The sequence below is a fragment of the Athene cunicularia genome (assembly GCF_003259725.1).
Source record: "Athene cunicularia isolate RWA chromosome 1 unlocalized genomic scaffold, athCun1 chr1_part1, whole genome shotgun sequence".
Lineage (NCBI taxonomy): Eukaryota > Metazoa > Chordata > Aves > Strigiformes > Strigidae > Athene > Athene cunicularia.
In genome coordinates, this window is record NW_020799091.1 from 7029291 (window position 1) to 7051127 (window position 21837).

At 43.4% G+C, this 21837-nt stretch overlaps 1 protein-coding gene across 1 annotated transcript in view; it reads right to left on the reverse strand.

The window, feature by feature from the left end:
- Window positions 1-21837, reverse strand: part of ME3 (malic enzyme 3) — a 76565-nt gene that overhangs the window by 48206 nt on the left and 6522 nt on the right. Inside the window, exons 2-3 of the mRNA XM_026857331.1 lie at window positions 11347-11480; window positions 9633-9782 (exon numbers count right to left, since the gene is read on the reverse strand). Coding sequence (XP_026713132.1) covers window positions 9633-9782; window positions 11347-11477 — 281 coding nt within the window. The 5' untranslated portion in view covers window positions 11478-11480. The remainder of the gene's footprint in view (window positions 1-9632; window positions 9783-11346; window positions 11481-21837) is intronic.

Genomic DNA, 21837 nt, shown 5'->3' on the forward strand with positions numbered 1-21837 from the left:
TGAAATCCCCGCCCGAAAAGGGAGCTTATACAATAACTCTGTCCTCTCTTACCTGCTAGCTCATTTCAAGCTAATTTATCAGAAAGGCAAAGGTCTCAAAGATGTTTGTTCCTACAACCTTTTATGGAAATCACTGTTGAGCTAAAGGGAAAAGATAATGGGGTTCATGTCTCCACCACTCTGGGGAGGGAAACACAAACCTTTTTCTGACAATTGTTCTGACAGTTGGACAAAAAGATAGCTTGCAGCCAGACACATGGGTGGCTTCATACCTAGTTCCTACTGAGCCCTCACTAGCCCAGCCCTCAGAGCCTTCTAAGGCTGCAGGACCAAGCAGAAGACAGAGAAAAGGAGGAAAAAGCTGACTGTAGAGGAAATCAAATGAAAAAAAGGCAATGGTTATGGGGCAGGATCAAAAACTCACAGATAGGTTAACCAGAGGGGACAGGACGTGGAGCACTCGAAGCTGTGCCTGCTGCTCCCTAAAGAAGAGGTGAGGGAAGGGGAGAAACACAAGCTGGTGTGGGTAGCTGTGGTGGAGCACAGGTGGATATGGAGAAGGGATGACAGGGATGTGGAAGGGAACAAAAGGTATCAGAGATGTGAAGTGTTAGGGGATAGTGGACAGAAACCAGGAGGAAACCTGGATTCATTGGGAAACAGCCTAAAGAATAAATCGTCCTTTCTTCCTCTCCAAGGGGGAGTCAATGGAGGAAGATCAGCTCAGTAACTGCTACTGGTCATTATGCAGCAATGTGAAAATGCAGAGGGTCGGTATCTGGTTCCCAGTGATTCTCTGTTATCCACAGTCTAGGATTAAGGGAGCAGGCAAACAGGTCCACGTTGTTCTTGGCTTGTCATGAGCTGCTGGTCCCTACTGGATTCTCAGGATGGGATTCTCTGGTTTAACCAGAGAACTGTCACTTCATAGCACAATTCAGTGGTTAAATCCTGCCTTGAAAACTTCAGAAACCAATTTTTTTCAGTGTCCTTTTCGGCAGTGGTGTTTCAACAGTGGTGTTTAAGAAGACCTCTGAGAAGGATTGAGCCCTTGAAGCCAAGGGCTGGGTAAGAGCCAAGCAGGTCTGCAGCACAGGGTCTGACTCTTGCTTACCATCAGCACTCAGAGCTCCCTTCTTGCTGATGTGCAGGAGGGAGAGGGAGAGAACAGGCTGTTCAGAACTACTCTTCTGCCCATGAGTAAATTTACAGATGCTCATGGGTAAAGACCAGGCTTTGAGGTGAGACATAAAACCCCACCAACCAGGGATCCCACCAACTGGCAAGTGTGGGCATTTCTCAAATTCAGTATCCTTTGCTTCATTTAAGATCATCATCTGTTCATTGTCTTCTGTTGAAAAACAACTTTTAAGCGTAGGAAAATCCCATTCAGTCCTGATTTTTCTCTGCCTTTTTGGAGGCTCAATCCTAAACCTGCCTGTACGTTGGATCCTGGCAATATTTCAGTAACTGGAAGATCTGGTTGCAAACAGAAATGTGTTGAGATGGGCAATCAGTGCTGTTGCTCAAGGATGTTGACCAAGGAGCCCTTATCTGTTTTCACTGCTAAGCACATAATGTATTTTGTTTTACATGGTAGTACAGTGGTTAAGGGGGGGATCAAAAATCCCTGGGAAGTTAAATGAAGTCCTACCCTGATTATATTTCCTTCCTGCGCTGTGCAAATTTGTCCAAGACCCACACCTTCACTTCTGAAGTGCACTGCAGGGAGCCCCAAGAATGAACACAGAATTAGGACAAAGTTTGACAAAGAAAAGAAATATTATTTTGACAATACCAGAGCAATCGGCTTTCAGATAAATTAAATCTAACCTGGTATACTGTGTTTTAGTGAATCCACCTAATAAAAACTTTTAACTTTTGTCATAAATTGTAGCAAATACAGAAAATATCAGCAGCTTTTACAGCAGATCTTCCATAATCATGTACTGAAGATGTGTGCAGCCTGCCTTGTCGAAATGTTTGAATGGTACCTCCACACAGAGTCCTCCAGAAACAAAACCCAAACCAGCAAAATTCAAGGAAGGTAAGAATTACAGTATGAAAGCACAGAAACCCTCGCTCTGTGCAGACCTGTTCGGGAAGTCTTTGGCAAATGCAAAGCATCTCTTTATGCGGTGTATTGATTTCTTTTTCAGAAATGGATGCCCTGTTATTCGAGGAGAAGGGTGCTAGCTTGCTAGCTCTGACACAGCCACTACACAGCAACATGAGACTGCATCTCACAGTTACCTGGCAGTGGCATATAAAAGTCAATATAAATTATATAATAAAAATGTGTCATTTATTAATATAATTATTCCGTAAACTAAACAGTTAAAAAAAAGCATTACTCCTCATAAAAAGTATCCCCAAGTCACGATGCATTGTCCAGGGGAGGCTCTCCCACAGCCCAGTGTATATTGCTGTCTGAGGTTTTCATGATAGTAGGTATTATTTCCCCTCCAATTTACATCCTGGTATTCATTATTCTAAATAATTCTCCTCTCTCCTCCCTGTCTTTGGCATTTTTTGTTTAAGGTGGGGTTGTTCCTTGTGGCAGCAGCATAGATTTATGCCAGATTAAAGGCGAACACATCCTCTTGAATTTCCTTCACCAGGTCAACTTCTTTCTTTTGGCCAACTCCACCTCTTCCTTTGAGCTTCCCCTGGTAAATCGGGGAATTTCAACAGTCTTAAGTTCCAGGAGAAAGACTGACCTTCATAAATTAATATGAAACTTTGCTGTTAACTTGAGGGGGCCTCAGAGTTTACCTCATTCCCATGGAAGTTTCTCTGGGTTGTTCAGAGCCACTGCACATACATTTTGCTCAGGAAAGGTAAGGGGGAGAGAGATGACTGGAAATATGGAAAGAGTAACACTGGTTGGTTTCTAATGAGAAGATGGATTTAAGCCCCTTTTCACTCACATTGCAATGCAGTAACTGTGGTATAGCCTCACAACACCAAAACTGTCCACCCTATTCCCCCAGCCTTCATGGTCCCTCAGACCATGCTGATACACCGGCTCCTCTCTCCGTACACCCAGAAGCCAACCTGTGCTCCTCTCCTCATTTTGACAACCACTTAACTGAAGGGGGAACAGAGAAGGAATAAGGATGTGGGTAAAGCACGCTGAAAAGACTTGCCCGGAAAAAGTGGGGTCAGCACAGAGGAAGCAGTGGGAACCCTTGAAATACTTTGCCGTCTCTCAGCAGAGGTTCCAGACAGGCTGAGCTGTTCTCAGCAGCCCTGGGCTCTCTGTGAGCTAACTGCTTCCTCTTCACCTACTCCAACCAGGGTCTCCTGCTCCTTGTTCCAACATGGTCCCATACCAAGGACTGTCTCCCACTGGTATCTCCTGCCAACCTCTTCAGGGCTTCCTGGCTACACACTGTCTCCATTATACTTTCCACAGATCCCCCCCTTCAGTCTGTTACAAGACCAGTCTGCCTATGGTGATGCTATCTAAACACAGATCATTAAACACATCCATCTTCTCTTACACTGACTTCACCTGCTGAACCAGGCTGGTGGCAACAAGAGAAGTTATGACAACCAGTGTTTTTACAAGAAGTAGAGATTGCGTAAAGGGATTTCAAAGCACAGACAATAATCCAAAATCCAGTCTTCCCACTCACTTTCGGTCTCCACTGTGTTATAAGAAGAGGGAGCACAGAAAATTCTATGGTCAGGGACAAGTCTATGGGATTTACACCTTTGTTCTGATTTCCATTTGGTTCAGGTTTGAAGTGTCTAGAAATGCCAGATAACTTTCTCTCTTGCTGCTCAGACTGAGCAACACCATTAAAAAAAAGTGCCTCAGCAGAGCCAGATCTGTTGACAAGACAATTCTGTAGTTTGACTGATGTTTCACTTGCTCATTTTTCATCAGAGACACAGATCGTTATTCTGTCACACTTAATTTTTGCACCATCTGCATCCTGTTAGCTTTCATGGTTAGGCTTCACCCCAACATGTTTTGCATTGTTCTGCCAGTCCTCAGGGATATTTATTTCTCCAGAGGAGTGAATTTAAGCAAGTTTTTTCTGTCTCCATAGCTTTCCTCCAATGGTGACGCACCAACCTGTTCCAGTCCTGCTCTCAGGGAATGCTAAAAGCTTTTGAGGAGCAGCTGACAACTTTCAAATACCAGTATGCTCATGATTACTCAGTGTCTTGAGAGTCTGTGGTCTTATGCCACTGTTATAAAGTATCCCTCACTATCACAAAAGAAATAAAACCCTGATTCCATGCCCTCAGATAAGCTCCCTCTCTGCTTTCTCTTTGTGAAAAAGTATAAAGTCTCTTTCCAAAGATACTGCCACAATTAAAAGAGATCCACCAGCTCAAAACCAGCTTTTAAATAGAACTGCGCACGTTCAGTCCTGTGCTGCATAAGGACCCCCATGATATTCATTAAGCACTTTTTACATTGAAAAAAAAAAAGAAAAAGAAAAAGAAAGGAAAAAGGATCATGACACTATTATGCACTTTTCTTCGTAAAGGACTCTATATCTTCTCTCTAAAGCAAAAAGGACTCTCAACCACAGCCTGAAAGCTTTTAGGGCTAGTATCATCATTTCCTAAGATAATGATGACTCTTTCTGTTAATGGGATCAAAGAACAAAGATTCCTTCTTCCTCTTTTAGTGTCTCAGAAAGTCGCAACCCTTGCACTGTTCCATTTCATTCCTGCCTCCTACCAAAATTCCAATGTGGATAAAGGATCCCTGGGCTTTGAAAAGCAAACACTTCCAAGGCCTGTGTTCCTTAGTACTTAGGGTCACTTGTCCTTTGCTTAAAGCTACCATTATGTTATCACTGCTGCTGAACATAAGCAAACCTGCTCTCCACATGCCTTGTGCAGCTTGCTCCTGCTTCTGCACATCCCCTTCATCACATCAGCACAAGTCATGTTGCAGCTGGCAGTGAACTGGCTATCTGGATTACTGCTAGTATGGCCCCAAAAAGACTTGGATCTACCCAGATTTATTCCTGAACCAGATCATTTCACAGCTGCATGGACATCTGTGGAAGCGCAGGGGTGGTGGGAAGGAGGACTGAATAACCAGGGATGGATTGCAGGAGACAGACTGCAAAGCTGTGCATGTGCAACCACAGGATCCGAAACTGTACAACTCTGCAAGAGATCTCCCTTAAGTCTGGGTCACCCTTGATCGTCTAGAATTACATCTATAATGTGAAACAACTCTTGTCACCTTGGGACACTGTCTAGTCATATCCTTTGGCCTTGACAATGTGCATACATCTGTGTCCCCTCACCACCATTCCAGGACTGTGAAGCCAAGCACAGCAGCAGATTTTTTAACAACAAAACTACAAGACCCTGAGACACAAAATGAGGAGGAGCATAGCCTGAGACGCCCCCAAGAAGTCAGCACATTTGCCTACCCTAGTCTTACACTCCTCCTGTAACTGGCCACTGCTGCAGACAGGATCTGTGGCTAGGAAGACTTCTCTTTGGACATGGTCATTCTTCTCTGGTGCTTATTTAATGTGGTCTGATTTCAGAAGAGAGATTTTGACAGGGTCCTTAATCGTAAGTGTGACAGAGGTGCTATTGCTTCATACTTCAACCTGTACTTACAAATTACACAATAATTTATTTTTTTTATTAAAAAAAATCAAAATATAAAATTATTCTGTACTTTGGCCTGAAGATTTTAATGCTTATTGCATGACTCTCAATAAATGAATACTGGTAAATCAGCAGGGAGCTGCCTGGAAAGCAAGATAGGAAAAACATGATTCAACATAGACACCTTCCAGCAAAAACTTCAGAGCTCTTAGGAGACAGTGCCAGAATGCCGTTTTTAATAATTTGATGGTTCCAGCTCTCATCCAATCATTCTAAAACCCTGAGTCTTCATCACATAGGGAAAAAACTGAGGAAACAGAATAAAAAAAAAAAAAAAAGCCTGCCAGAAGAATTTAAAGTGACTCCTGAAGCAAAAGACTGAGGAAGGCAGAGACGGGAACTTGCTGGGGCATCAGGAGCTCTGCCTGGCCCACCAGAAGTGGGGAGACTATGGGCATCATAGATAAGCATGCCAAGAGCTGGATGTTTGCAAGGGGTTTTTCCCTAGTTGCTCTTTTCTACTGGTAAACAGAGAAAGCCTGTGCTTTTAGACTGCTGGCTGGGTAGCTTTTCAAAAGGGAAGAACCGCAGATGTCTGATCCCATTTGGAGCAGATAAACCTGCTGACAGAGAGGATGCCGGAGCCCTGACCTGGAAGGAGAACTCTGGACACCAGCCCTGTAAAAGTACAGGTAAAAAGTCCACACTTAGGAGTTTGTATATGGAGACCAGGAAAGGTAAAAGAGGCATTGAGCCCTGCAATTATGACAGCAGTATTTGGCCAACAAAATCTGCAGCCATGCGAACACTGATAAATGTATTCTGATGAGAGAACCCCTGCTGGACCTCGTAGGACTGTTTTCAGATGCTCTTGGACAAGAGTTGCTTTGTAAGCAAGTTACTTGTGCTTTAATCTTTCCAGGCTCAACCTTCAAATAGAAAGTGAAGCACTAATAGGGCTGAGAAAGACCTCAACACAGGGAAGAAGTTTACTGTGTCCGCAGGTCACTAATTGCTGCTGCGGTGGCTGCAGAATGACTGCATAATATTCTGTAAACTTCCCTCCTCACCATAAGCTGTGCTGTACGTGCATGTCCATCCATGCTGGAGCACCACATGGTGTTTTAAAACTGAGCTATCTCATTTCTCCTGCCTGATCCGACAGCATTAAACGTGACAGTTGGGATGAAAACATAATTGCTGCAGCAAACACCCAAACCAGCTCCCTGTCATCCAAGGAGTCGGGCAGGGGGGTGCAGCACTCCAGAGAACAGGTTCAGAAAGACTTTGATTCACTGGAGAGATGACCCAAAACCAACAGGACAGAGTTCACAGCAGGACGTGTAGTGAGGAGAAATGCTAAGCACAATTAGAGATTGTCACATACCTGCTGGGGTAATTGTGTCAAAGAAAAGATTCACAAGGAGATGACAAAATGAATGACAGTGACCAGACTACTCAGATAATGCCAAAAAAGGTGAGGGCACGCTGGGAGCTGTTAGCAAAAGCCAAAACCTAACTGCCCCAGTATCCTCGATGTTGCCAGTTCTCTGTGGTGAAGAAGTGTTCACTCTTCTGTGGTGCATTTCAGGAGAAATGTACCCAAACAGGAGACTTCAGAGTGGGACAACCTGGACAGAACAGCATGAACTACAGGCAAGAAAACCACCAGCCTTCTACAGTGAAAAGGCTACTGTAGAGAGGATGACATTGATGAAGAACATTTAGGTTACATACTGGAAACTACTTCCTAAAGTACTGGAATGGGCTGTGTAGGGCAGCTTTATTGCAGATTTAAACCAAAACATCATCAGTTAATGAAGGGGAATATATGATAAGGCTTCCTGTGGCAACAGAGCAAAACTGAATGGCTTGGACATCCTCTCCAGTTCTAGGTGCTATGCTCTCCCTAAAACATCAGTGAAATATATTTACATGGGTGTCATTTTGTTTTAAAAACCTTCCAATACAAAAATGAGGTTAGAAGAATCAGCTTTTCAGACTGCCAGTGCATCTAAGGATAACAAATACGGGAAGAGCTAGAAATTCAAACTTAGATCTTAACTCCTCAGCTCCCCAAATCTGCAGGTCCCTGTGATTTTAACAGAAAGTGTTGACATCCAACCCTGAACTAAGTGTCTTGCAGGCCAGCTCCTGATGTACATAATATGCTCCAGGAGAGAAAATATATACTGCAAGACAGTAAGAGTCAGACTGACAAAAAGCACATCTGAATGCTTCTCATTTTAATTTCATTATTTTACATGATAGAATAGCTCTCTTGTTTTTGCAACAAAAACACTCTTTTGCTAAAACAACCTTGATTAAAACCAAATCTGAGGCTAGGCTGAAATTCACTCTACATCTTCAGGGAAACAAACTCCCTGCCATAGGAATTTCAGTGTACTAAGGGCATAAGTTTGCCCTTTCCTGCAGAAGCCACGGGCTGAAATCCAGAACAGCTCTAAGCCCAAGTTCAGCAGCAAAACTGTCAGACTACGAGAACAGATGTTCTTACCGCATTGGTAAAATACTGTGGGGTTAAAACACGAGAAAGAAGTGAGTTACAGGAAGGGGAATTCTCAGCAACAACTGCAGATAAAGTCCAGTATATGGAAAGACACCCCTGCCTTCCTGAGCGTAACACCAGGGATGGAAAGAAAAGAAGCAAAGCTCCCAAATACTGTTTTAACTTCTCACAAGGTAAAGGCAGTCTGAAGGCAAAGATACAGTGGTTTTACAGCAGGAATTGCTGCTGTGAATTTTGATTAGCTGAGAAAGAGCAGTGTGCTCCTCCCTGCCTGACAGTGCTCACAGCTCAACACCTGGAGACAGGCTGGCCTCTCTTATCTCTGCTACCTTTTACTCCTTCCCAGAAGACGTTACGTTTCCTCCCACCGTACAAAGAGCCATTCCTTTTCTGGTTTCCTCAAACACACTGAGGAGGAAGGGATATGATCAAGGCTTGACTAGATGAATGACTCCACCACAGCCCAGCAGATCCACAAGTTGGGTATTAGGGAACAGATCACAATTACCTGGTGCAGTGAAGGAATACAGTGGCTTTCCTAGAAGGTTTGATGACAAGCAGGATGCAAGCATGTTTACCAAGATAATCTTATCCAAAATACGTTATTCATTATCTGTCTACGCAGCCCTTACGTATTCGAGATCTGCCTCAGGGTGCCCCTGTGACCTTGAGTCCGTTAGTAGAACCTTGCCTCAGTTTCCCCACCTAGCACAGTGCTCTCAAATGAAACTGCAATTAAACCTTATGCTTGTGAAATGCTTTTAAAATGCTACTATTCCTTTGCTTTGCATATTTCTATAGCGAAAGCTGAAATGCACATTTCAAGGACAAAAAAAAATTTAAAACTTTGCAAAGAAAACCAAACTTTAACATTGAATTTTCAGGCTGGGAGTAAAATGTATTTCAGAATGCTAATGAGGGCTTTATCTAAACGCTAGTTATGAAAAAGAATTATGCAGAACAGGGCCTTCTAAGATGGTATAGACTGTTTAAAGCTGCATGAATTTACACAGTAACTGTTCTGAGCAGTGAGAAAGGCACTGATGCAGAGCACCGCCTCCTGTGAAAATGATTCTTGTGGAGTGGTTTGTGGAAGTGCATACAAAAGTTCAGAATCAGCACAACGTATCCAAAATCCAACAGTTACTCAAACACCAGCGCTGCAGAAGGCACTCAGTGCTCTGGAGACAGCAGATGGGGAGGGGTGCAGCCATAAGTTGAGAGAGCTGTTTGGAGCTAAAGCTGCACAGACTGTACAGTACTGTTTGAGAACAAAACCACTCTGTTTGCTGTTTATAGGAAGAAGGCAGAGCTATTCTCGACTCCCCAGCTCATCATCAAATGTACACACACAAAGCTGCTTGCTGGTCCATCTTTTGATGAGGGATCGAGTTTTAGATGTTTTGGGCCACCCACATAAAGATGGACTGTCGATACAAAAGAAATATTCACATGAAATTAAAAAAAAAAAAAAAGGGGCAAGAACAGTCTCTTCACTCACCGCGGTCTCCTGAAAGCCAAACCGTACTGCTGACAAGCCAGGCCAACTGTTGGGGTGTAAACGATGGGCATGAATCTCTCAATGTCAGATGTCAGCACTCGGTAAAAAAGCTTCTCATTCCTGTCTTGTAATGTCATAAGAACAATATACCTTAAAAGTAAAATAAAATAGATATATATCAGTATCTTTGGTTGTTGTCTGTTTCATAAAAAGCTGTAGCAGGTTCACTCAGTATGTATTCAATTGCCCCAGTGCTACATTCAGCACTCCTCAGTGCTACATCACGAGCAGATACTTGGAGCAAAATTTCCCAGAGGGTGTGACCAGCTCCACCATCCTCACCCACAGCTCACAAACACTCAGTAGGGCTGGAAGTCAGGCTGATGCATAGCCTCAGAATTTTGGAATGTGCATTAAAAACAAATGCAATGGAAAAGGTCAAAAGTAGACTTTAGGACTACCTGGGACTGAGTGGAAAATTATCTTTATTGTCAAAATTTATCATGCAATCTAGTAAGATGAAATATGCATATATGCAAATGTTAATATGCACATGTCAAAGCACTGTCTTTCCTGAAATATTTCCTCAAAATCTCTCTCTACATTATCCTGTATTCTCAATTACTTAATCATGAAACACAGAACGATAGCTAAATCCCATCTTTGAAAAAAAAAAAAAAAGACAGAACTATTGATTTAGAAAATGAAAATGTTAAATCAACTTTGTATTCTTACTGTTGTCTAGACTTAGGTCCACTGGGTTTATGTGGCCACTTAATGACTTAGAATACGTTACATTTCACCAAAGATTTTTCTTGTTTGAAAATCCTTCATTGACTAAGACTGACTCAAATTGAAGCCAGAAGAACAAAGGACTCAGTAAACTCAAGAGAAATTGCAAATGAATTTCTGTCTGAGAAACTTGCATGAACGTGCTGACAAACTCCCTTTTGTGTTCAGCACCCAATCTTGCAGCATGGCTTCAAAAAGACATCACACACCGACAACAATATATGATTTGCAAGATCAATGGAGGCATTTGTGACACAGAAAAGCCAATGCAACTGCTCTACAGGGGAAGAGTCCTGCTGCCTCCATCCCTAGATTAATGGCAGCTGAGACAGATGGAGATGTAAACCCTATTGTCTGTCACAATGGGAGTCAAGCACCATCTTCCCTCAGTAACCCTGATGAACAATACTGGACGCAATGGAAGCTCAGGAACAGAAAGATTAGTCAATACATATCATTGCTTCTGGCTTTTTTTTTCTTTTTTTTTTTTTTTTTTTCCCCTAACACTTGGCAGGTTCTTCCTGTTCTTCCATCCAGTATTTTAGTGAATGTATTGATGAGTGTACAGATAGGTACATGCAGAACATTTTTTCACTCTACCTCCAGTGCTCTGGGGCTGGGACTGCATTTTCATTGTGCATTTGTACCCAAAGTATAGTGAATTTCTAGGCTAATACCAGAGCTCTCCAGCAATGTGGTGGAAGAAAAAAGTAGTACCCGTGTTAATTTGGGATGGCAGGTAACTGAGGTGAAGGTGGGCAGGCCAAAAAAGACACTCCTGGTGATGGAAAGTATGGACAGCTGGAGAAAAGTGACTCTGAGGAAAAGCTGTGTGCCTTGAAGTAGGATCCTCAAGTCTTCCTGGGGGCTCTAAAGAATTGAAATTTAAAGGGGAAGGGAGAAGGAAATGGTTTTGACATACTTGTCTAGATCATTAGATTTGTTCTCGTAGTTTTTCATCACACGGAGGACCTGAACATCTTGGCTCAAGAAGCAAGGAGGAAGGAGGCCATGAATTCCCAGCTGCAGCCTCTCTTCAAGTGTAAAAGCCATTCCCTGTGAAGAAAAGAGGAAGGCACATTCAAATGCAGGGTATGCACCACCAGATAGGATAGCCAAGAAGAAAGCAAGCAACACCATGCAGCCCCTGAGGGCCTGGAGGCCAGACCACCCACCCCTGCAGCTTCTGGATTAGCAGTCCCAGTGCCAGCAGGGCTTTGATTATTCACACTCTTTTTGCCATTTGAATTTGGTTGGTCTCTATAGTGCATACAACTTCACAGTGTACATATTTTTAGGGTTTCTTTCACTTTATGCTCTTTTTATATTACTTAACTCATGCCTACTAGTTTCAATGGCCTTCCTGAAAGCCCAGATCCGACAATCCTTTACAAATCACATAACAGGTTTAGAATCATAAATCATTTAGGATGGAAAAGCTCTTAGAGTCCAACCATAAACCTAACACTGCCAAGTCCACCACTAAACCGTATCCCTAAGCACCACATCTACACGTCTTTTAAATACCCCCAGGGATGGTGACTCAGCCACTGCCCTGGGCAGCCTGTTCCAATGCTTGACAACCCTTCCGGTGAAGAATTTTTTCCTACTATCCAATCTAAATCTCCCCTGGCAGTGGGGTCTAGAGCACAAGTTACTTGGGAAAAGAGACTGACTCCCACCTCACTACAACCTCCTTTCAGGAAGTTGTAGACAGCAATAAGGTCTCCCCTCAGCCTCCTTTTCTCGAGGCTAAACGACCCCAGTTCCCTCAGCCACTCCTCATAAGACTTGTGCTCTAGACCCTTCACCAGCCTCATTGCTCTTCTCTGGACATGCTCCAGCACCTCAATGTCGTTCTTGTAGTGAGGGACCCAAAACTGAACCCAGGAATCGAGGGGCGGCCTCACCAGTGCCGAGTACAGGGGTCAGATCTCTTCCCTGTCCCTGCTGGCCACACTAGTGCTGACACAAGCCAGGATGCCATTGGCCTTCTTGGCCCCCTGGGCACACTGCTGGCTCCTGTTCAGCCGGCTGTTGACCAACGCCTCCAGGTCCTTTTCTGCCAGGCACCTTTCCAGTCACTTTTCCTGAAGCCTGTAGAGTTGCGTGCGGTTGTTGCACCCAAATGCAGGATCTGGCACTGAGCCCTGTTGAACCTCATACAGTTGGACCCTTGTCCAGATCATTGATAAAGATATTAAACAGAACTGGCCCCAGTACTGAGCCGTGGGGAACACTTGTGATCGGCTGCCAACTGGACTGAACTCCATTCACACAACTCTTTGGGCCCGGCCATCCAGCCAGATTTTTACCCAGCAAAGAGTACACCTGTCCAAGGCAAGAGCAGCCAATGGAGAATGCTGTGGGAAATGGTGTGAAAGGCTTTACTGAAGTCTAGGTAGACAACATGGACAGCCTTTCCCATGTGCACTAAGCAGCTCACCTTGTCATACAAGGAGATCAGGTTTGTCAAGCAGGACCTGCCTTTCATAAAACCATGCTGACTGGGCCGGATCACCTGGTTGTCCTGTGCGTGCCGCGTGATGGCACTCAAGATGATCTGAAGGTTATGACCTTCCCTGGCACCAAGGTCAGACTGACAGGCCTGTAGTTCCCCCAGTCTTCCTTCTGGCCCTTCTGGTAGCTGGTATCACATTTCCTAACCTCCAGTTAGCAAAGATTTAGATTTGCATACTGAATAGTATACCCAACTCATCAACTCATCCTAACGTACCCAACTTATCAGCCTCAGTTACCTTCTAGTTTTCCAACAAAGTATATTAATGGCATATTAGCAGCACAGAAGACAGACATGACATGTAAGATGCTTTCTTAGTTCTAGTCCCTTTTTTTTTTTTATTCAAGGAGCACATATAGTGCCACAAGTCTTACTAAGTAGCTGACACTGGCTGACAGCTGAAGCTGGAATGCCAGATTGTGTGAGATAAACTCACTCTTACAGGACAATTTCATCCTTCCTAGGCAGAATCCTGAGCGTGCTCCCATGCATGCAGGGGTTGATGCTCCACACAACCAGTAGGGCCCTGTGCTGGACTCAGCCCGATAAAGAGCAATGGTAAATGCATTCTGCAGTCTGGGAAGAAGATTAGAAAACGTCTTAGTCCTTAATTAATGGGATTTCTGCTATGCTGATAGCAGATTAGACAGCAGGACAGAAGGAAACATTTTCAGAAGTATCTAAGGAGCTTAAACCCTAATGAAAACTTCACCCATAACTAACCAACCGATTCATATCTTCATGAACACTGGCAGTAAAATATTAAAAATCAATAATTATTGGACTACATCTACTCAAGCACACAGACAATGCTTGAAAAAACCTTAATGAACAGCTTTATGACTGCATAACTGTTAAACTGCTCTCTTCTTCCATTAATTTAGTGTTTCTCTATGACAAATAACTGTTATTTTTGTCGCACAGAAAAACTGAGGGCATATCTCGATGAACTTGGTTTTGGCAGCCTTCCCTCACCTCCTGTTGCTTGTTCCTGTCCCTGTGCCATCCCACTGGTTGTGCCAGCAGAAGCATGTGTGCAGTCACACGGTTAATCAGCTAGAGGAAGTACCTGGATTAAAAATAACCAGGTCATTTGAGGTCAGAGCAGCTCCCCTGGCTGATGATACACCAGATGTTGGCAAACCTGGGCACAGCCACTGGGGACCTACAGCTGTGGGAATGGACCCCTGGAAGAGCCGCTCACTTGTAAGTGGTGCAGGTGCTGATGAAAACGTTTGTTAAACTACAAATGATGCCAAGTAGCTTAGAACAGAGGAAAGGACTGAAATGTATTCTCCTGTTTGCCAGATCCATGCTTTGTACATAGTGCAACACTTTTATTAGTAAATTATGCACTAGCACAAATTTAAAAAAAACCAACAACTTCATATATTTCAGGAAAGATATTCAGCCTCCAGGATATCTGAGAAGAAATTAATCTTTATCTCACAAGTCCCCCATTTTCATAGTTTTTTTTTTTTCTGTGCTGTATCAGGATAGAGCCAAGTATTTGCAAAATCTTTGATGTAAGAAAATGGCAGAGAGAAATCATTCCTCTTCCAGCCAGCAGATGAGGAATCAGCAGTTGCCTGGGAAGCAGAAGGTCAAGATTTTGCTGTCAAACCCAGAAACAGCACCAAGGTCTCTGTGGTTGTTGTTGAATGTTGTATCCAGGACATGGCTGGTTCTGCTGAAGTGCCTGACATCTCCGAACCAAATTTCCTTCCTAGATCTGAGAAGCCTTCCCCCACATGAGTTTCATAGCAGAACTGGTACGTTCCCACAAGAAAATGTTTGAATTTTTGTGACTCATCATTTCTGAATTTAAAAAAAAAACCCAAAAAATTCTCATCAGAAAACTTACAACCATCTGTATTCTCCAAATTGGAGACTTCAGAATAACTAGACTAAGATCAACACTGGACATGAGCTCTATGTCAGTATTTGGCTTTACACTCACAATATTGCATCACGGCAGGGAAAATACAGCTACTGTGAATGTCAAAGTTTATCTTCAGTGAATGGAAAAAAAAAGATACAATTTCAAACCATTTCCTATCTGTGACCTTTGAACATAGAGGATAAGATAGTGGGAGACAGATATATTTGGCAGTAAATACTCCACTTGCTTGTCTAGAGAAAGTCACATCACAGGCTGGCTGATCAGGGTCACAGACCTGACCCCTGCTCATCCCCTGGAACAGAAACAAAGCTTGGCAATAAAAGTAAACCAATGGTGGTTACTCTCCTAAAAGACAGAAAAGGCAGAAACACCGTATCCTAGGCATTGCTGCCCCAACCACTAAAAAGCTTCTTGCAGTATTTTTTCAATAGAAAAAAAAAAAAGGCATTTCAATTATTTTTCATGCATTAAATAGTGAAAACTTTCAACATTTCATCAAATGATCACTCACCCAATACAAGAAAGAATTTCTGTATTTCAGCTCATTTCTATTCAAAGTAATACCACGACACCTTACAGAAACAGCAGTCTGCATGGCCACTGGTAACTCCTTTTTTGTTTTTCCAGTGGGCTGGGCCCTGCCTGGATGACACCTCCAAAACCCCAGCGTGGTCAGGAGCATCCAGCATCTCTTTACCCAGGGGCAGCGTGAGAGCTGCGATGGAATTACAGCTGCCATGAAGGTGAAGCATTTGTATTTGAGCACTTACCCTTCAGACCCACTGGGGCTTTTTTCTCCTTTTTGGGGGCACTGCAAAGTGTTCAGGAGTGTGCTGGGAAACCTCTTGAAGTGGTACTGAGAATTAATGTAATAAGACTGAACGGGGTCAAAAGGGAGTGGGGGGCTGTAGAGTGGTTTGTCTGCGTAACCTGGGCGGGGAGGGACACTCGAGCACACCTCAGGCACAGCTCTGCTCGACGTTTAATTTCTGGCTAGTTTTTAGGTCTGCATAGTGCCAGGAGTTCGGTCTCCAGCACCAACTCACTATTCCAAGACACAGCAAATGCAAGACTCTGAACTTGAGTTTTAAGCAATTTGGAGATCTATGTGCATAAATGCATGTTTTCAGATTGCAAAAGCAGATTAAACTGTTTAAATACAACCACAGTTGTGCTGTGAACAGTCTAAGGGTAAGCATGGTCATGATAATATATAACATCTCTAGCTCACCGCCCTTTTGCATTTATTGCATCTGAATGAGCTATACCGGTATAAACAGCTTCATACTGGAGCAATTGCAACCATGTGTGATGAGGAAGTCGCTGCCTTCACAACCAGTTAAATCTTCAAAACACTTTTAAGTACAGAGCTGGTCCACCATACAGCGGTGTTGGGAGCGGAGCAGAAATTGCCTGCCCTAACTTTGAAGGCTGCTTTCTGAAGTTTCTCAGAAGGTCTAGGAGTAGGACCCCTGGGCGAAGGGGTTATATTCACTGAAACAGCTCAGCGTGAAATGAATTTGGAAACACGTTCTGCCCCAGATCAAAAGCTGGAATTCACTGAGGTATTGCTATGTTTAAGATTAAAGCTTTTAGGGTTGGATTTATTTTTTTTTTAAGACTCCCTGAAAGCCATATTGTACCACTCTTTTTCTGGTCTTGAAAGGTCTAATGATTAGATGGTGAGCCACAGCCCTGCAGAGCTAAAGCCAGGTGCTCCGATTCATTCTTAAATGTGTGGGAAATGAGTTGTCATGGAGAGGGCAGATGCTATGTCACTACCCAAAAACAAAGGCAAAAATATCAGCTGCCCACAAGGCTTCATGCTACGTAGGGGCTAAGCAAGGGGGTTTGTGCTGAAAAAGGCTTGCTGCAAAGAACCCCAAATGCTTCTGTTTTCGTATTTGACAGCACCAAGTCTGTTATGTGGCAGCTCCCTCTTTGCAGCTCAAGCCCATAAAAGCCACTTATTTCAGAAACTGAAGGGTGAAGCCAATTCACAGATATTGATTAGCTTTATCACCACCTGCAGTCTCCAGCAGTGAGAAGGTGGTGTTTCACTCGGGGATGAATACAAGCAGGAGGGACGCAAGCATGGCTTAGCCTTATAATTTACTCATTATAGATCATACTTTTGTAGGTGGGAACAAAGACACAGAACGGTAGTTCCTAGGGTATCAGGAAACTGTCATTAAGACAGTGGGGGCTTAGTCAAGGGCCGAATTAGGCCTTACCTAGTGCAGAACATGCAGAGTCTGCTGCAGCTCAGACCACCTCCAGCTGTTCATCATCTTTTTGGAGCAAAGTCTTGGCTTATTGCATCTTTTCATATCCCTGGGGCAGCTTGCATGGCCAGACCAAGGGCTTTATGCAGTACCTACAGTCTCAGGCCATGGCCCTCCATCACACCAGGACTCAAGTTGTGGTTCTCAGCCTGCCTTCTGGGAGCACAATTCCCAGTTCGTGCAACTGAAAGCTGGCCTGGCAGCCTCTGGGCTGAGTAAACAAGGATCAGTGAACATCTCGAGACCCTTTGGCAACAGTCCCTGGAATAGGGAAGTTCCTAGGCTGCTAAAAGCAGAGTGTTGGAAGGGGACACGGGGGAAATGCAGACACACAGGGATCACCGCCGCAGGCTGCAAGGTCAGGAGCACCTCATCCGCTTCTCCTTTATAATTAGTGTATTAACAGCCATGCTAGTGGAGTCCTAATAGTCAGGGGACTTAATAAGCTCATTCTGTACAGATTTGTCCTGTAATGTGTTTTCCATAGATAATAGCACCTGTCCAATTTTATGGCCAGGATGTACTTTGACTATCTGCAAGCAAAAGTTTCTCCCGTAAGGGGTGAGTGCCAGAAGCTAAACTAATCCTCACTAGGACTGCACACAGGGGCTAGGAAGCAGAGAGCAATAGGAGAAAACACCAGTTTTCTACACTGTGAAAGATTTTTCTACAAAGGTCAGATCCTACAGTGGCGTCCTTGGCTCCGGCTGACTTGATAACCCTCTTCACAGTGCTCCTTCTTAGTTACTCAGGCTTCTTGTGCTGGTGTGGATAGACTGCCACAGACCCTGTCCTGCACAGTATCCCACCACGGAAAAGCTGTATTGAAAATAATTTTTGTATAAAAAGAGGGAAGGAGGTACATAGGAGGGGCAATCCTTTATTTCCTCATTTTAAATGTCTTGTAGCTTCTAATTACCTTTAATTTGTATGTGTGTGTTCTCTTAAGCTTGGAAAATCCCCAAATCTGTGGTGCTTTGGGGTATGTGGAAGACATCACTCAACGTGTCATCTCTGAAACCTGGAAAGATTCCCCACTGTGCCTTCTCAGCAGTTATCGCTGGGAAAACCTTTTGTCAACCATGATTTACGAACTCTCCTCATCGCATCTATGACTCTTTCTGGGTTCAAAGTCACTAGATGAAAAATCCCACATTCTTGGCCATCCCCTTTGTTACAAAGTGATATAATCATGGATTTCTAATCCTTTCATATTGTTGCTCCTTCCTCTCCCACAGAGCCTGGGAACACTAAAAATCCTCCAAGACAAAGATAATTAAGCAACTCAACTTCATGTTTTTTCAGTTCCTACAGAACAATCTTTAATGAGGTCCACTAATTCAATTACAACATAAATTGTCCCTACTATTAATGAGGTTTTACCAGTAGCTGTTTTGCTTTGTGTGAGTAACTTCCTTTCACTGGATTAGAGTGACAAATTTCCATTATTCTTCTCATCTTTACCTTGTCTTACACCAGTGACTTTTGATTTACACCAGCTTGAGTGAGCAGAACTAGAACATAATGAAGACCCTGTGCCAGAATACTTATCGACCAGGGACATGATCCTGCATGGTTTATCTCACAGAAGTAAATGCTTTCCTGATGAGGACATTCCTGATGGGCACGTGATGGTCAAGATGTGACAGGGTCACAGGCAAGAAGAAGCAAAGCCATGCTGTTCCCACATGTTATGGGAGGATTACCTCAATAAATAAAACTCATAAGTCAAATGTCTTCAGGATTTTATTCATTAATCCATAGGAAGATCTCAAAGCTCCTCAAGCCCTGCTCTGTGACTCCAGACTGCAGGGGTACAGCTCTATACTGAATTTAGTAGGGAACTCATTACTGTTTCCCACAGTTTGTCAGCCACCAGGGCAGCAATTTTTCCTCCACAGAAAAAAAAAAAAAAAGAAAAAGTAAATAATCTATATGCTGGAAATTATATGTATTTTGACTGCAAATTAATGTATTTTGCAACAAGAAAAACAGATTTTTAAAACTGAGCTAGAAGAACTTCCCCAAATAGATAGACAATAATGGTCAAGAGGTGACAAGGTACAAGAAAATCAAATTTTGGGCCAAATTCAATGCCTTGCTTCATCCCAAAAAAGCAATATTGATTCTCACATAGTTCTAGCCAAGCTTATGGGAATATTTTTTTGGCTTTAGTGAGAAATAGCTTAGGCTGACATTTCTTTTGATTTTCACTAGATTCACAAATGTCTTTTCATGCATCAAGTGTCTAAGTACAAGCTTCAGGGTCTTTCAGTAAAGGAGAAGAGTAAAATCACTGCATGGAGAACAGGACTGCCATGCTAAAGAAAAACTTGGTGTAATGGGGAAAAAACAAATGGAGAAATCCTGAGAAATTATTAGGAGCAATAGAGCAGCACCAAGTGCCAAACGGGGTGGGACCCGTGGGCATGCATACACACATCCAGCAGAGTAACAGACTCTGAACAGTTTCCTGCCTGGATGAGCTTAAAACACGAAGCAGTCACAGGTTGCCTCTTGATGTATAGCAAACTACTTGGTAGAGAAGGGAGGGCCTGATGGAGCCAGCAGTAATGAGGACATCAGGTTTTGTGCTACAGCCAAGCACATGGGCAGATTCCTGATGTGAACTCTAAATTCTCAGCCCCCTATCAAAAACATCTCACGTGATCTTGGCACACAAGATCCCAGTGGATTGGCCTTCCTGACTCCCAAGAAAATGAAGACACCCTGGTCCTGGTCTCTCCTCTACATGATTCCCAGCCTCCTTGTGTAATTCCACATCTGTTTTACACCTACCACTGTCACACTTTTTTATGCCAATTGGCAAGTGAAATGAGTTAGTCCAGGATAGAAATGAGAAGCTCGTAGCCCACGTGGCTATCTAACATCTCAGCTGTGAGGGATGCTATTCTTTCACCTTGTGGAGAGAGGGAGCAGGGTAAAATCAGTTTATGCAGGAAGTTTGCCAAGCACAAAGCCCAGTATTTCTGTCATTATGGCAGCTTCTGTGACGCTGCAGACACACATTTCTCTCAAATATGATGTTTTTCCTAGACAGGAAGAATTCAGCATAAATTACAATGCTTGCATTCCTAAGTTTATGAAAACCAGTCCTCATCCTCCATTTGGATAAGCAAATATGCCTGAGAGGAAAGATCAAAGCAATTTTAAGGTTTAAATGTGATCCAAAACATTAACAGAATACAGTTTTAAAAGCCAATTTTACAATGGCTGGATACTTCTCCCATTGTATAAGCAGCTGGTCACGTGAATCGTGGTTGCATATAATTTGGGTTCAGTGCTATAGAGAGTGCTAACTTCCTTTTGAGGTTCCAGCAAATTACATAAAATGAGGCTTGTGCGCTTACTGCTTGCACGCAGCCTGCGCCATGCTCTGGGTTTGGAGAAAGGGAGTCTCTCCACGATTTGTATCTCATTCGCTATTGCCACTCCGGCAAATGAGGCTGCTCCAAATGTAGGCTGGAGTTGGATTACAGGTCATGGATGATTGCTGATGGTTGTATTTGGTTGAACACCACTGAAAAGCACTGCCCAAGCCATAGAACGAGCTGTTTCACAGGAAAATCACTTGGATGGAAGCTTAATCTGAATGAAACCAAGAGTATTGTTACTGACTTTACCAGAGATGATTCTGCTAAAGCTCTGCAGAAGAAGCAGCTTCTTGAGCAGTACCAGATGCTCTCTGCTCATTTCCATCTAATCCAGAACAAGCAGGTTCAGCTTCTGAACCTCAGTTTTGAGAGATGTTTATTGAGAGGTAACACATGCCTGCTTCAGAGCACTATGGGCCATTTGAGATGCTTAGAAACTCTTCAGATACCCCCTCAGATAAAAGATTCTAGGGAAAAGCAATGCTTTCCTTTAAAAATTAGGAATATGAGAAATAAAGAAGGCCCTAAATAAGAAATCTGTCATCTCAGTAAAACAAACACTCAAGAAAAAACACCACTAAGCTCTCCTCCAATTATACAACCACCACCTGAAGACGACTAAACGTGCAGAGCATCCTGCAAAAAATCTGTCTGAGTCTCCATTTCCCATTTGAGTAATTCTCACAGGTTTTGTTTTTCTTTCATCATTTCTGCAGTCCATCCGCACTGTGAGGTCATTGATGGACTTCAACACAGGCGGCTTATGCTGGGGCTCAACAGAGAAACCGTAGCTATTGTGATGTGCACGAGGCCAAGGTACAGTCACCCACTGCAGTGCCATTGGCATTGCAGCACACCAGCTGAGAGGTGCACGGCACTCTCCAGAGTGTCCAGCTTCCCTCTGGAAGGCAAGAGGAGATCTTCGTGCTGTCCTCATTTGGCAGCTCACCTTAGAATTTAGCTGTGCCTTGCACCATGACGATATTTTTCTTCCCATTTCTCAGCCTTCCACAGACTCAGCCCTCTGATGGTCTTTTATTTTGTCTCTGGTGGCATTAAGCATCTGGCTTCCCTCTCTCTACTCCAGCACTTCTACAACTGTATTTCACAAAATGCCTTTTTAAGACTGACAGGTAGCTAAAGCTGTGTGTATGCACGCACACACACACACACACACAGATATATATATATACATAGCACAAATGCATGTCCTTTTCCAATCCAGCCTCCAGCCAGCCCTAAGATGATCTTCATGCTGACCTCAGGGACTGTTGTTTTGCCAAGCACATGTTTTGCTTAAATGCTGAGA